Source organism: Sinohyriopsis cumingii, chromosome 19 (assembly GCF_028554795.1).
Source record: "Sinohyriopsis cumingii isolate HCF-2022 chromosome 19, ASM2855479v2, whole genome shotgun sequence".
Taxonomy (NCBI): Eukaryota; Metazoa; Mollusca; class Bivalvia; order Unionida; family Unionidae; genus Sinohyriopsis; species Sinohyriopsis cumingii.
Genome location: NC_142979.1, coordinates 30,889,860 through 30,907,366, shown reverse-complemented (window position 1 = coordinate 30,907,366; position 17,507 = coordinate 30,889,860). Strand labels below are relative to the sequence as shown.

At 34.7% G+C, this 17,507-nt stretch overlaps 1 protein-coding gene across 4 annotated transcripts in view; it reads left to right on the top strand.

Moving 5' to 3' along the window:
* Positions 1-17,507, top strand: part of LOC149775373 (uncharacterized) — a 222,416-nt gene that overhangs the window by 86,037 nt on the left and 118,872 nt on the right. For all 4 annotated transcript variants that reach the window (XM_089943284.1, XM_089943282.1, XM_089943281.1 and 1 more), the window contains 8 exons: positions 2,465-2,629; positions 3,112-3,231; positions 7,764-7,820; positions 10,183-10,235; positions 12,586-12,652; positions 14,723-14,808; positions 16,482-16,568; positions 17,339-17,423. In XM_089943284.1, the coding sequence (XP_089799410.1) occupies positions 2,465-2,629; positions 3,112-3,231; positions 7,764-7,820; positions 10,183-10,235; positions 12,586-12,652; positions 14,723-14,808; positions 16,482-16,568; positions 17,339-17,423 (720 nt within the window). The remainder of the gene's footprint in view (positions 1-2,464; positions 2,630-3,111; positions 3,232-7,763; positions 7,821-10,182; positions 10,236-12,585; positions 12,653-14,722; positions 14,809-16,481; positions 16,569-17,338; positions 17,424-17,507) is intronic.

The following is a 17,507-nucleotide window of genomic DNA, read 5'->3' as shown; positions in this document are numbered from 1 at the left end:
CATGTGTCACTACTGCACGGTGGCAGCAAATTCCAATTTTTTTTATATGCAATTGCAATGACCCCACACCCCGACCTAAATGTCCTAATATGAAAAATGGGGTGGGAGTATTCAGAGGAAACCCAGATTAGAAAATGGACTGCTATTCGTTTTGAACCATAGTAGTCCAAATTGTTGGATCTCAGCTGAAATGAGAAATTGTCGTCCATTGCATTATATATATTAAAAAACGATTTGAACCCCTGTATCAATACAAGTTTGGGGATTGGTTTAACGAATTACAAGAAGACAAGTTGATTTTACAGAAAATTCAGTCCTTGTTTATACAACAGTATATAATTTTGAAGGTCTTTTGTCAAAATTTAAATCGACTCTTTTCAAAATGTTTTTTAAATGATGGATTTCTAGCCAGATCGTCTTATGGAGATTAGGTTGTTTGAAAAATCTTCTTTACGAGACAAGATTCTAATTATTTGCGTTTATTGTTTTTTCATACTGTAATAGGAAATGTTTACTTTCTATTAGACGTAAATATATATTGCTATAGAATTCTTTCTTTAAAAGTTTGAAAGGAAACAACACTAATTTATGTTCATTATGTTGTTCCCACTTAGCAACATAATGCAGGTCAGTAAAATAAAGTTGGAATTTGTATTTTGTACATTGAAATGACTTTACGTGCCAATTTATAGGAATATTATCAAACTTGTTTTGTGTGATACATTTTGTGGTTTTGTGCATGATCATCTTTTCTGGCTTAGATGTTTTGGAGAGTCTTGAAAGAGAACCATCTTTAGATTTAGAAAATGCATGTTTTATATTCTAAAATGTTCTTTAATTCCGTTCAGTAATGGTCATATGTAAACCTTGAAAAATTAATTTCATCCTGGAAATGACCTGAAAATTTTTCTTTAGAAAAGCATGGGAACCATGGTAATGGTCATATGTGAACCTTGAACAAATTAATTTCATCCTGGAAAAACCCTGGAAATGACCTGGAAATTTATCTTTAGAAAAGCATGGGAACCATGGTAATACTTAATGGCAAACAGTACACATTTTTCAGAAAATAATTTGTGATTAAATATAGTAATACAATTGTTTTACAATTTGAACTCATCACAACAGTGTTTGAAAATGATGGATAAATCGAGCATTGACTAGTATTGATTGCAAACCAAAATTAAATGAAATAAAAAGTTGGATGCATCATCATGCTAGACTGCACACTTGCCAGGGAAACACAAAACTTTACATCTGAACTTAGAAATAAAATAAAAAATTTAAATCCTTACAAGTAGACTCATAATCATTAAAATCTTTCTTTTAAAGATGTTACGCTCTGAAGTCTGTCAGATGTCATGGTTCTACCCCAACATTATCAGTCCACATATGAAATGTATTAATGGCAATAAAAATCTCGTTTTTCTGTATGAAAAATTATTCATTTAACAAATTACACAATTTGAAGCATGATATTTGCATGCTGTATTTGTAAAGCATTGCTTTCCCCAAATTGTCATAAAATTTAGTATCTCATTATCGATATAGAAATGGAGCTGTTAATTGCACAGAATATAGAAAATGCATGCAGATATTTCTTTAGTAGTTTTATGGAAATATTTTGCATGTGAATTGGTTTTATTTTGTATTGCAACTCATGGTTTTGTCACTCAAACATTGCAATATATCCACTTGTGAAATATTTCCATATATTTTTTATTTGGGCCAGAAATTTAAAACATTGACTCTTACTTAGCATAGGAATGCCAGACTAGTAAATTAATAGACTTGTTCACCATGGAATCACTGTAAACATGAGTTTTAACAACATAGTACATGTAGGAATCCTAAACTCCCAAAGACTTTATGTCATCAAAAGCAGTGTCTAAGTGTGGCCAAAAGTGACAGTAATAATACAGTTCATTCAAGCAGTCTGTTTAGTTGAAATACAGAATATTCTGTTCTTTGTTATGGAGGTTCTTCTGTATAACATGTCTCAATAGTATAATACATAATAAACACAGTGTAACATGGACATTCCCATTACATATTATTACATATTATTGCTCCACCTCTGGAATGGCTGGCTTCATAGCAATAATGTTTTCATTAAAACATTCCTTGAAAAATGTATTTTGTCTTAAATCAGAACGATGTAAGAAAGTAATAGAAGGCTGGTTTGAAGTATATTAGTCAGCTTTCAGAATGGAGGCTGCATTTTATTAATGGCTGAACTTTGCACAAGAAGTAGATACAACTCCACTATCATTTTTTGTCAGCATTGTATTGTGGCTATATTTCAGGTTTTAAAATTTAAGTTATGAGTTGTATAATATTGACTGCATATTGATCTCGACAACTATTTGAACAAGATTGAAACTTTTAAGGTAAGAGTCATACAGTGTGTCATTCACATGCATTAATTATTGCTGGAGTGTAATTTTATCTGTGCTTTGTATAGGAACCTGCTTACAACCCACAAGTGGAAGCCATATCACCAACATTGCCCCCTGAGGAAACTAACAAAGCATCAAAGGTCAAGGATGAATTGCTGCTGGGCATTAGTCGTGTGGACCGTGAGATTGGAATTGTGGAACAGCAGATTATGAAGCTGAAGAAAAAGCAGGCATGTACTATTTTTAAAAAAGTGAAACCAGTTGACATCACCAATTGTTACATAAAATGTATGGAAAAAAAAGTTTTTTTCTGTGGCTCTGGTGTCATGCTTTTGTGAGAAGAAAGACTTAAGTTTGTGATCCTTCAAAGTCATGGGTATTGTGGGTTTTATTTTTATGTCATACATCACTTGGTCATATGAGGTACAAGCTTCTGAGGTTCTGCTGTACATAATGTCTCAATCCCTCCTCACAGGGTAGAGACATTTTGGTTATGTTCTGTCCATCCATCTGTCCAACACACTTTACAAGCAAGATATCTCAAAGCTATTGCATCAGGTACCTTGAGTGAGCCCCAGGACAGGGTGATATGTGAAGTGAAAAATAAAACTTCATGGTGGGGGGGTAGGGACATGTTTTACTTTGAGAAACAAATCTCTTCTAATTTGAACTTCTTTCTAGTGACATAAAGTTCCATGTTGTTTAATATCAGCAACAGTTGGAGGAGGCAGCTGCCAGGCCCCCAGAGGAGAAGCCCGTTATCCCCGACCTGCCAGTACCTGAGACCAAACACCTCCAGAGCATCGCCCAGATCATCTATGCTGAAAATAGGGTAAGCACTGCCACATAACTATCATATGCAGTCAAATCTGTCATAAGCAGAATCTGCTTCTGTGAAGTGGCAAACTTAAACTTAAGAAAAGTGACTATAAGCATAATAAAGATTAATTTCTCATAAAATGACATTTTAATAAATCTCAAATGTGATTTTTTTAATACAGGAAATTGCTTACTACTTGTGGCTTCTGTAGCAGGTTGAACTTTACCTATTAGGTTAGAAAGGTATTATAGTATGATTGTTAGTTTTACTGGGAGCCCAAGTTTGACATCTGCAGTGTGACTGACAGATTCACTGTAATGCCAATACAACTCATCTCATGTATGACATCCATGTGATATACTTGTAGTCTGATTGCCTATTTTGCTGTGATGCCAATACAGTTCATCTTATGTAGACAGTGTGATATACTTGTAGTCTGATTGCCTATTTCTCCATGATGCCAATACAGTTCATCTTATGTATGACATCAGTGTGATATACTTGTAGCCTGGTTGCCTATTTCACTGTGATGCCAATACAATTCATCTTATGTATGACATCAGTGTGATATACTTGTAGTCTGGTTGCCTATTTTGTTGGGATGCCAATACAGTTCATCTTATGTATGACATCAGTGTGATATACTTGTAGTCTGATTGCCTATTTCACTGGGATGCCAATACAGTTTGAATTATCTTTCTAAATGTAGTTCTTCATTTGCTTAATTACTAAGCTGAAATAAGTATTCAATAACATGCATTAGGAAAAAAGTCTATATCATATACAGATTTATGGTAACTTCAGAATGGTACAATAGACCACTTACTGATATTGTATTTTATTGTATTTACTGACACCTCTATACCAGTATAATAAATGTGGATAATCAGTCATACAGACAATATTTTTGTCTCCTATTTAGTGTGGATGATTGATGTTTTATTACATTTAAAAAACAGACAAAGAATTCTTTATACTTTCCTGAAATTTTGCATCTTTTTTATGTCCTGCCATGAATGTGGAAGGTTTCATATAGTAAGCATTACCTTTGTTTTTTGTTCATCTGTCTATTCATCTTTCACACTTGAATTATGTTTTTATAGTTATGTCTGTTTCATGTGTTTTTTTGACCTAGTGTCATACAACTTTGTGGATGCCTCTTGATGTGAAACACCCTTTCACCAAAATTCAGTCAGTAGCATATTTGACCCTTAGTGACCTTGGTTAAAGGGGGTCCCGAGTGGTCTAAAGTGCTCTCCATTACGGATCACTGCCATCTCACCTCCCTGTCTGTGCTGGTTCGAGTCTTCGGATTCAGCCAATGTGGGCATGTGAAAAAGCTTGCCAGTAGCTTCTCGTGGGTCAGTGGTTCTTTCTGGGGTTTTCCCAGGTTCTTCCTCCACCATTAATACTGGCTGCCATGTATAGAATATCGTTTGCTGAAAAATGGCATTAAACCCCACAACAACAACAACCTTGGTTAAGTTTTGTGTTTAAGTCATTTTTTGCATGCACTGTTGGGTGCATGGGCAATCAGCTTCATGTGTATATTGGTCTTGGAGAACACATTCATATAAAAAGATGGTCACCATGACCCATATTTTATGCATTCTTGACTTCAGTTTGGCAGGGAATTAATTTATTACAAATGAAGGCTTGGCAGGCTTTTTATTTTCTAGGAACACATTCTTTGTTTAGGAATAATATTTTATGGAATTCATAATGTTTAGCTGTTGATCATTCCTATGCTGGCATATATTGATGAGCAGGACAACCGATCTCTGTGTCCAAAATCAAAACCAAAATCTCCTCTCCTCTCTCCTTCTGTTTTCAGTCAAAAAATCCAGTTTTATCTAGCATATGTACTTGGAGAAAAGATGTATAGCTACGTAAGCTACAGTACTGTGAATCATTGTCAGTATTAAATGTTGAGTTTGTTCATGTTTCTTATACAAAGAAATATGTGAATTGCTATGGACACACCATAATAGGCAAACCGTCCTTAACTGCTTCAGCACCTTAAATTGACTGCCAGTCCGACCCTGCCTTTAATTCATGCATTGCTATGCCATACAACTCCAAACTAAACCAAACATACCTCAAATTTTGTATACTTTCTGATTCTGCGAACAACCCCAAAAAATTCTAGTGCAGTATACCTGATTGTTTTATGTACAAGCTTGTATCCAGATTTTGGAGAAATTAAGTGCACTCATTTAGTCATCTATCTCCAGCAATTCTGCATACAGCTGTCTCACTGTCTCTGTCTCTGTTTGTCTCTCTCTCAACTAAATTTGAATAAATTTCAGTTGACTTTTAGCTGATAATGAAATTTACTTTTTTTGCTCAACTGGTCTCAGTTAACCCAAGTTTATTATTGCTACTCCTCCTAAACTAACTTCAATGATTACCATGAATCTTTGCACTCACACATTCATCTCATGGTCTAGTTGGTCCTAAATGAAAATGGTGCCACTCAGACATCCATTATGGCGACTGTAGTGTCCCTCTTTTGAAAATCCTGTTGCTACTTCTCCTGAATTTATAGTCACATCAACAAGAGGTTTTCACTAAAAGACTACTTAATGATGTCTAGTTTGATCCTAAATGAAAATGGGACTGATCTGATGGTGAATATGGCCACCCCCTTGGCCATCTTGACAATCTTGTTATTGTTTCTCTTCCTAAACAGGGGGGCCCCGAGTGGCCGAGTGGTCTAAAGCGCTCACCATTCCAGATCACTGCCATCTCACCTCTGTTTGCGTGGGTTTGAGTCCAAGGCTCGGCTAGCGTGGGTATGTGGGAAAGCCTGCCAGTAGCTTCTCATGGGTCGGTGGTTCTTCCCTGGGTTTTCCAGTGTTCTTCCTCCACCGGTTATACTGGCCGCCATGTATAGCCTATCTTGTGCTGAAAAATGGCATTAAACTCTAGAACAACAACAACAACAACTTCCTGAACAGAAAGTCATATTGAATGGGTGTCTACCAGAAGACATCTTGAAAAACTTTGTATCACTGTATCTCCTAAATGAATGGTCATGTCATGGGGTTTTCACTGAAAGACTTCTTTTCATGTTTAATTGGTCATAAATGAAAACAGTGCTGATCCAACTTTTAATATGACTGCCACATTTGCCATCTTCAAAATCTTCATTTTACTACTTCCCCTTGATGGTCATAACAGCATTGTGCTTTCACCAAAGGAATCTCAGATTATGACAGTTTGATACTAATTTGAAATGATGCCAGTCTGGTATCAAACATGGCCACTATGACATTCATCTTGAAACTCTTGTTATTGTTGCTTTTTCAAAACAGAAAGTCATTTTGACATTGGGTTTCTACCAGAATTTGAATGATGCCATGCTGGGCCTAAATGACAATGGTGCCAAATTGACATCCAGTATGTCCACCATAGCGGCTAATTTGAAAATCTTGCTATTGCTGAAGAACATCAGATGCATACTCTGCAGATTAAAGGAAGAAAAAATCACATCTTGAAATTCCTTTCAGCCATTATTGAAGTCACTATGAAATTCCAACTTTGGAGGACCAAACAAATACCTGTTTGTTAATGTGATGGCAACATTAAAGCCTGTCAGCAGCATAAAAATATTGTAGAACAAAGTATTGAACGCGGAGCTTGGTAGCATAAACGATTAGGAAACAAAATATTTTTTAAAGTTGGTGCATAGAGTTTCTTTTGAACTATACATTTATTTTTTATCTTGATGTTGCCATAAGCATGATAAATTTGGTTTGTAACAAGATACCATAGGTTAGGACTTTGGTTTTTGCCAACACAGGCAGTTTGTCAAAATCAGCAATGTCAATATTAGTTAGGACTGTATACATGTAGCTAAGAGTGTCTTCATGAACAATGGGACTGTGATATTGATGCATCTACCAAGAATGCTAAAATTGGTTAAAAAGATGTTAAGTATCTTAAACAAAATGAAGCTATCTAAACGCTTTCTTCAATATTTGTATATTTTTATTCATTTCATTAAAGAAACATACTTCAACTTAATCTGACTTCGGCATTCCATAGCATTCCGGCTAACTGAAATGTAGGTCACAGGAACTTGAAAATACAACATTGGCTTCTGTAATAGTTTAAACTTATTAGAAAAAAAACATCAGAGAAAGTAAATTCTAAACACAGCAATATGACACTTTAATATGTAGAAAATCATCAATACGGGATGCCAAGTATGTGAGATATTCCTGAAAATTTTGCCTCCCCTTCCAGTGATTCACTGGGGAACATGCTACATAATGCTGTTATTTGGGCAGCGTACGGCATCACTCTCATCATTGACCCCAAATCATAAATATCAGGGTGCATCTTTGTAAAACTAAGCTGTACTGTACCCTAAGTGAATTAAGGTTATCCAATATATAACATATTGCATGTTCTACCTTGACATTCAAAAATTTTTACAAATCTTTTTAAAAGCATTACAACGGGTGCCATCATGCCAGCCATCCAGACATCATGAGTAGATACTTTCATAATACTCATGACATGTTTTACCATTACAGAAAAAAGCGGAAGAGGCTCACTGCATCTTTTCCAAGCTTGGACCTAAAATAGAACTGGTAAGTTTGAGATCCTCTTATGTTTTGATCATATTCTGTTGTGACTGAAAATTTGAGATAATGACTGAGTATGATACATTAACGCTGATTGTTGCTGAAAAGTAACATTGTGCAATATTTGTCAAGCTCATCTTGCAGAAGTTCACATAGTGATTCGTATTCATGTTCATCCAGACATCAATTCACTTGATTAACCTCAGTCTTAAGCTTTGTACTTCATTATGCACTTATCTTTATCTAGCTAAATAAATGCATTCATTATTGAAGCTTGTGGAAGGATGGAGGGGGGTGTCTCAATGTGCCAGTCAAGACCAGATGCTTTTACTTTTAAGAAAAAAGAAATTATCAGATGTTGCTAAGACCATGATAAGTTGTAATGCACTTTTTATTTTCCCACCATGTTGTGGCATCTTATTAAGCTGGAAGTCTTTTCTGGGCAAATACATTCAATCAGTTATTCAAAAGATGCATGTATGCAACAGTAAACAGTTCTGCTCTACTAAGTGAAATTGCTCCTTGGAGATGAAAGTGTAACAGTGGGAGAAGATTGAAAGTTAGATTTTTCTGTGAGCATTTCTCTTACATACAATATAGGGAGCAGTTTAAAATGTATACTGCATTTGAGCCCTTGCCTCCTATGATACATTTTCATTTCATTTACTGCAGCCTTACAAAGTATTGCTTGTTCTAAAATTAAATGCCATTAAAATAGTATGGCAAAGACACATAGGTCCAGGATGATTTGATTAATGACTGAATGTCTGCAATGCAATATGAGACTTGCACCAGACATGATTGGACTGATATCATACTACATTCTGTTCTGATTCTTGATTTTTGAGTCATAGAATTTGACAACCTGTCTTCTACATTAGGTATGTAATAAAAAAGCACATTTTAAATAATAAATTGTGATCAAATCCAAGAGAGGTGTCAGACATCTTTGGAACACAAACCAAATTTGATTACTAGTAAAGATGAAGGAATCAGTTCAACAACCACCCATTCTCTCTGTTTCCAATCAGTTCCAATAGGAAATGGGTTTCAGGATTTCTGGAAGAAGGAATTGGGTTGACCCCTTTTCTTCTTTATCTTCATGTAGAATCAGTAATGAGCTTGGGGACTTCTACTACCCAGTGCTGAATCAGTCATATCCCCTATTCCGATCATTTGACAACAGATGACTTTGCCATGGTTCACTAGATCTGCAACCAGGTATGCCCTATGTCTTCCCCACCTTCTTCGATAGTGTTATCAAGGGAAGGAGAGGGGACCACCACTCAATGTCTTTTACACTGAAAGGGAATTGCCAATACCTTTCATAAGGGAGATTGGATCAACATGATTGTCCCATTATTCCCATTGAGCAGAGATGGGACAGCAAACCCAGTGGTGCAGAAAGTTCTCTTCTTCCAGGAGAACCAGCCTGGTTCTGACCTGTTGGGTTCTTCTTCTTTGTTCCACCATACACATACAGGTTAGGTGACAGTAGGAAGAGATCTGGATTCTCTGTAAGGTGGAAGATGAGGTTTACTACCTACTTCTCCTAAGTATGTGGCCCAGACCCATGTAATCATTAGAGGCTAGGATCATCTCCAGTTTGGGCTCAGCCTAAGACAGACCTGCTATTACTCCATCACTTAGCAAAAGTGAAGGAGCTGTCATAAATTGTGTAATTAACAAAGAGGGGAAGTGACAGGTGTCTTATCCCCTGGCTTTGGCCTGCAAATGCAGGACCCATTTTACCTGCTTAGTCACTTAAATCCTCCACCTTTGATGTGACATCAAGTTATGAAATATCCATGTCTGTTGTTCTCTTAGCAGAAATCCTTCATTTTATAGGGGATGCTGCCTCAGAGACAGAAAAGGTTTTGCTTTATATTTATATTTTCTAAAATTATTTGAAAAATGTTTGTTTTCATGACTTGTAACTCCAAAATGTGTAAAAGGTAAACAGCTCCTAATTTAATTGAAATGATCAAGAGACAATGTTATTTTAATTGGCCCTAAACATCCTTTTTTTGTACCCAATAGTCATTCATGGGTGAGAAACAACAACATTCATGCAAAAAACAAACCTTTAAATGCTTTCATATTTGGAGTATTAATTGGCATCCAAGAGATATATCAGTAGTAATATTCTGTACCCAGAGGAAGATATATTTGAGAAAAAGTTTTGGGTGAGTGGAATAGATATGGTGCACCTACTTGAAAAAATCAGGGTTATAAATATGGTCACAGTGCTAGGCAGCTGATCTCACAGGAGTGTCATGTAGATGAAAATTTTAAAGTTTTCTAGCACACAGATGAAAGGTTCATTGATGGCAATATACTTGTCTTTTTCTTTCCCTTCTTCCTGTAGCCATTGTACAATCAGCCCTCTGATACAGTCATCTACCATGAAAACAAGAGAAAGTGAGTATAACTCATTTTTTGTTTATTTTTATATAAGCATGTGCAGTCATAAATGATAAAACCAATATTTCATGTACCATTTTATTGTGTCCAATTGCACAGGTATGTTGTGATCACACTGTACTTCGAGTATGATGCATTACAATGGAAGTAACAGTATTGGTCTGGAAATATAACATGACAAAAATGAAAGAAGGAAAAGAAGAAAAAAAAGTTACTTAAGAGTATTGTGTCCAGTATTCTATATTACTTCCATATGCAGTTCATTCTCAAAACATTACTTAAAGAGATAGAAATGTCAGTGTCATTCTTACCATATATATTCACTTATAAGTCGAGTCAGACTGCAAACAACACAGATTTTGTTCTGCCATAGCACAATGTTCCTGCACAGACCCAGATCTGCAGGCACATTATGTGACGGCAGATCTGGTTCTGTACAGTTTGCAGTTGGACTTGTCTTGGAAGCAAGTACATATGGTAATGGTTTGTCAGTCTTCTTGTTGAATATTTTTAATCATTAGACGCACACAAAGGAAAATTAGATTTCTTGATGGCTTTTAATTTCTGGGTCATTGGAGTAAGTCAGGTAAAATATATTTCAGGTTTGGTGTCCATTTCATGAGCATTAAGTACTTTAAGGATCACCCTGACAAACTGCCACTTTGCTCCCTCAGCCTTGAGTAAGAAGAATTCTCCTGTGAATACATATGGAGTTTGTTTTTAAAAATATTGAATGATGTCATTGTAACTGCATTTTTTGGTATATTTGACCTTTCACCCACTCCAAGAGAGTGGTCCAAAACTACACCCCCTTGCAGATTGTCACCCCATTAGCAACCTGTCTGCCAATTTGTTTAGTTTCCATTCAGTGGCTTGAGAGAGATGCATTGGTTTTCTAGTGACTGATGTTGATTTCATCATCACTGCCAACAGTTTTACAGTCCTTGAAAAAAGTCATAGTCCTGATAACAATATTTTTTCTCCCTTTAAAATAGTTTTGACAGATATGAGTGTCATAATGTATTGTCATATATATATCATCAGGTTGATAAGTCTCATTTGTTATGAAATATTTAGTACTACAATAAATGATTTAAAAATCAAGGCAGTTAATAATTGTGATAATTTTTAAGTTTTAACATTTCTTAGTCCATTTACTTTGCCATTCTTTAAGTTGAGAAGGAATCAAGAATCAGAATACACTTTCTTTTCAGTATTTATTTATTCAATTAATTCCATTTCAAATCAATACATTTTTCATTAAATCTTTTAGCAACACAGCATACTATATTCACTTATTTCTTAAACGAACTTAAAACACATTTCTTCACAGCAGTTTTGGGATAAGAATCCATAAGATCTGGACCTTATTCTATTACCCTCCATTCCTTCCCAGTCACGACACCGTATTAATAAAGCTAATAATGTTCCATTGTTTTCGTGCTTTTCGGTCTATGGGAATGCCGTGTTTCATGATTCATTCCATGAACCTGTCAGTCTCTACTTTTTTCTTGATCTAAGCTAGATGTACTGATTTCTATCGGTCATACCCACTAGAATCAGGCTCAACAGTAGCTTTGCACAAAAGAAATTGTAAAGTTACTATGAGAAAAGTACAGTTATGATGGCAACTTGAGAAAAAAAATTTTAGCTTTACTTGACACAAGAAATGGATGTCTGACTATCCATGTCTGCTAAGATCTAACATGCGGTTTCAACTAATTCCATGACAGTCATTTGAACTTTCTTTGATAGTTTGTACACTACATGATTGATACTTGCTTGACATGGATAAAATAAAAGGGAATTATTCAGACTTTAAAAACTTTCATATCGAAGACTCAGCTGCTGGAGTTTTCGTTCGTCCAAAATGAAAAGTATTTTTACTTTTACACTTAATTTCCGATACTGGAGAACCCTCTATAGTACAAGTCATGGTGCTTGTTTCCTGGCAAGACTTACTATCACGCAAAACCATTCATAGGCTTCTCTTTGTAAATACTGGACTTTATAGTTGCCTCCTTAGCTTTCACTAAATTTGCATGCTGCCATCAAATTTCTTTGTCCTATTTTTCTTTTTAATAAAATCTCCTTTTAAGCCATCAGACTGGCACACTGCCATCAGATGTTATAAAATCCAGATGTCTTGAAACAAAAACTTGTATGGTTTCTGTCTTAATATCAGTATAGATATTGTATATTGTAAATAAAATTTAAATATAAATTTTTTATTTAATTTTAACTTTCAGATTTATGGCCAAAGTCAATACGGTGCCACAATGTAGGTCTGTAAATACCTAGACATTAGGTGTAATTATGCTACATATTTATGACACTTTTTATTCAGGTTTCAGACGTTCAAGAAAAGCTTGATTCTTTTCTTCAAGCGGAGACATCAAGCCAGGAAAATTAGGGTGAGTGTACTTCTAAATATGCAAAATTCAATAATGTTTCTGTGTATTCATTTATCGTTATTAAACAGATTATGAAATACACCTTACCCTCACAGTGAGACTTCATTATAACAAGGTTCTTGTTATAAGACAAAGATGATCATGTATCCCATTTCCTTAAGTGGCAGTAAAATTATAGTTTATTCATTATAAGGCAATTACACTTTAATGCAGTATATTTCCCATGGACATGAGGGGGCACTGTATTTCTGCCAAGTTTGTTTTATATTCTGTTACATATTAATAATTAATGCACCTAGACTTCATTATAGTTATTGAATAATTATGTTACTGCAGCATTCCATTATTTTGAGGTTCTTCATTATAACAGTTTCTGTTGTAAAGCGAGTAAGGTAATATATCCCATTTCATCCACGTGACTCAAGAACTCCGGAAGGGTGACTGAAGGGTGAACCTCTGCCAGAGTGCATTACCCTACCTGTGTCTACTGACAGTGTATACATGTACATGTAAAATGAAAAGTACTTAAAATATGACAGAATAGGGCAAAAAAATGTAGCTTCTAGATGTTAAAAACAGAATGCAGATAACAAAAAAGCCAGTTGATTAAATTGTAAATGGGTGAAAAATGGCAACAAATATGAATGGTAAAGAAGGAAACACAATTTGTGTGGAAAGCAAAATTTCATAACAGTAATACAATACCTGCTATAATAACTTTTTTCCTAGTATAGTTCTACCTTCAAAAAAATAATTGGATCTCAAGAACAAGAAATAACATGATCCCAGTCTGATGCCTTAGTTTTACTCCCATCATTCCAAATATCATCCTTTTCCTTTGACTTCAGGTAATTTCCATTGTCTCTTGGGTGCTTGATGTTCATCATCTTGGTAATCATTTGGCATATCTATATCATCTATATTTTTGTGCTGAATTATCAGTGTTTCTCCCCATTCTTGGTATAACTTTCATATATCTTCATCCATTTTCATTAAATATGAGGTATCTATCTAGCAATACAGCCATCAGACTGTTTGAATTTATGAAAACTACTTGTTCAACAGGAAATTTACTATAGTATTCACACACACGCCATTTTGTTTGTACCCCACTACCGATTTCAAAAATGAAAAGCATTTAAGGATATGAAAAAATGCACAAAACTTAATCATTTCAATTTATAATTTCTATCCTTATTATTGCCAGGAGGTCTTTCACATTGTCAACTTATGCAGACAAACTGCTCACTGGCCTTTTCTGGATTCTAGAATAGTCCATTTCAGTAAAAAAAATGTATTGTCTGTGTCCATCATTTGCAATGTCAAGTTTTAATATTTATAAAACAAATTGAACAAAATGCAAATGAGGAACTCTTGTATACATGTGTTCAGAGAGATGTAACTTCAAAATTTATGGCATTTTTAAGATTATCAAAGATGATTCAAAACACCAACAAATTAACATTGTTTGGAAGTCTTTGGAAACAACCATATTAGAAAATATAAATTGACAAATGAAATTACTAAGTTTTGTGCATTTTGTTATATCTTGATGCCATTTTGTTATATCTTGATGCCATTTGTTTTTAAAATGGGGCAGGGTACAAACAGTCATGAAAGTGTGCAAATACTTTAGCCTTAATCAAATGAACTACCAATAGTTTTCTAACTCTCTGTTCCATAAGGAAATAAAACATGCATAATATGAACAAGGATACTACTACCTTGTATACGCGCCTATAAGACAAGTCCAACTGCATGATGTGCCGGCAGATCTGGGTCTGTGCAGTTTGTTAGGAGTAATCAGTAAAACAGACAGCATACCTCGATCTGCAGGTGCATTATGATAAATTATATCAGGATCTTTGTTGTTTGCATTTTGACTTGACTTACAAGTGAGTATAGATGGTAATTGATGGTTTATGATCAAGTGAAATCCAAAGTGTATATACATTTTCTTAAAATACTATAATGAATTATGGATACAGCAAAAGAAGGTTGGGGTGGGGTTCAGGAAAAAGTACATTGCAATTGTTTTATTATAGACGATTTTGTTTTATGCGATTACAGGAGAGATACCTAACTGAGCGTTATGACCAGCTGATGCAGGTGTGGATCAAAAAGATTGAGAAAGTGGAGAACAATCCTAAGAGAAAGTAAGATGACTGCATTATTATTGCACCAGTTACTGCATGCTGCATTGACCCAGATCTTCTGTCGCATAATGTACTGGCAGAACTACATCTATACAGTTTGTTTTTGACCAATCAGTAGAACAAACCTCTGATCTGCTATTGTATAATGTGCTGGTGGATCAAACCTCTGATCTGCTATTGTATAATGTGCTGGTGGATCAGGTTCCATGTTTTATTTTGCAGTTGGACCAGACTAATATGCATGTATGTAGGGTAGTTATTTGCACTGTTATGTTTACATAGGTAAGAGACTTGCCTGACAGGGACATTCATAATTAGAAGTCGTTGTATATGTCTTAGAAATCACTAACCTATTTTTGTTTGGGCACACAACTCTTATAAAAGCTTAGACGCAAAGGATCATGTCTAGTATTTATTGATGTAGGACACCTGAAAGATGGTGTGTTTTACACAAATGTTTCTTGGTATGAAGGATTTTCACATTTTGTATAATGTACACTTTGTAGGTTGCTCGAAGACATGATTAAAATGTCATATTTGCGACTAAATATTGGCAGTGATGAGTGAAAAATTGCCATCTTGTCACACTGTCAGCTTTAAGTTTCATTATGCAGCAACTAGAAAATGATATCAGCATTATTTTTAATTACTAAATTTTATTCTAAAAGCAGTTAGCATATATAATTAAATTCATATTGGTGGCAAATAAATCATAACATTCACTTTTCCAGCAGCAGTATTGTCAGTTATATCATTTTGTTTAGGTTATAGTTTTTTTTCTTTTGCATATATATATATTAAACCATGTGATAGATTTTTATCAAATCTGGCACAACTGATGGTAATACAGTTTATTCTACAGCATGCAAACTTGCCTCTTTTACCTTGGGGTCAAGGTCAGAATTTTAAAAATCTGCATTAAGGTTTTGATTAAGGTTTTTCATTTGGATATATTTTGCTGTATCTTTTGATAGATTCTCATCATACTTGGATTGAATTATTATGAAATTAAGACGATTCATTTTATGACATCTGCTCACCCTTTGACTTTGGGGTCAATATCACATTTGTACAACATGTACATTAAAGTTTTAATTAAAACAATTTTTTTCTTCTTTTATTTTCTAAATCTCTTGATGAATTTTCTTAAAGGGTCAAATCATAATGAAACCAAGACAGTTCATTCTGTGACACACTTGCTTGCACCAAGTGTGTTAAGGTCGTAATGAAACAGACTCTCTGTCAAGGTTTTAGTTATATTTTTTCTTTGCTTTTATTTTCTGAACTTTTTGATGGATTTTCTTCATAATTGGGTTGAATCATTATGAGGCTAAAACGATTCACGCTGCCATGTGCTTGTTCAACCTTTTGACCTTGGTGTTAAGGTCACATGTTTTGAAGCAGTTCTTTGATTGTGGGCTCAACATGCAGGCCCTGACTTTAGTTTAACTCTTAATTTACCTTACATAAAACATCCAGTTTTTGTCATTTAATTCTCAGTTCAATTGATCTCTGCTCTTAATGTCTAAGGCAGACATGATAGCCTAATGTGTGACATGACCTCTAAATTTTCAGGTTGGTTGCCTTATGGCTACTGAAGTTTGTTAGGTACTTGTAGTGCTGTTTGAATTCTGTTACTATGGCAACAACAAAAACCAACATTTGTATTACAGGACCAAAGATGCAAGGCTGAGGGAATACTTTGAGAAAGTTTTTCCAGAAATTAAGAAGTCAAGGGAGGAAAAGGAAAGGTTCTCAAGGTAAAATCAATATATGCATAAGAAAGAATATGGTATTTTACCACACATGCAAATATTTTGTCTTGGCATGTAAAAATGAATGTTGTTGAATTTACATTTCTTTTCTATGTAGGGTGCTTGTTAAGCTTGACATGTCACATTCTGAATAGAGGACTTTGTTACAAGATCATATCATACACATTGCACATTTGTTGCTTCTTTGACATGGGTTTCACAATTACAGTGAAATCTGCCTTATTGAACACTTTTATACAAAATACACCTGCATATAAAGGACAACTTTTATTGGTCCCATCTCATATTGATGAGGAATTCTTGCTTATGTATAAACTGTTAATAAAGGACCATTTATATGGTTGTTTCCATATTTATAATATTTACTTACCTCTATATTAAGGACATTCACAAAGGACAACATATTAGTCAGTCGTACTTTTTATCATTATTTTACCTCTGTATAAAGGATATCTATCCATAAAGGACAAATTTGTGTGGTACCTTGAGTGTCCATTATTGACAAGTTTCTTTGTAAACATACACTGTGTACTTTTGCAGATAGATTTCTTAAAATCCGTTCTCCTTCTCTGCAGATTCTACAAATTCGAGAGTTACCTGTTTTGCAGCTTTAAACATAATTTTCCAGAGAAGTTTAAAATCTGCTTTGCATCCTGATTTTCAGGATGAGTTCAGTTAAAAGTATTTTAATATGTTAAAAATATTTTATTGTCATTATTGTTTGTGAGTTCATCATGGAAAATTTGTCATTTTAGAGTTGGGTCCAGATCTGGGATGGGTGTCTATGCTCGCAGTGAAGCTGAATTCGAACAGATTATGGATGGATTGCATGAACAAGAGGTAAATTTGGGGTTTGTCATTATGGATAGATTATATCACAGCATGGCTGTAGAAGTATAGATTGTATCACAGCATGGCTGTAGA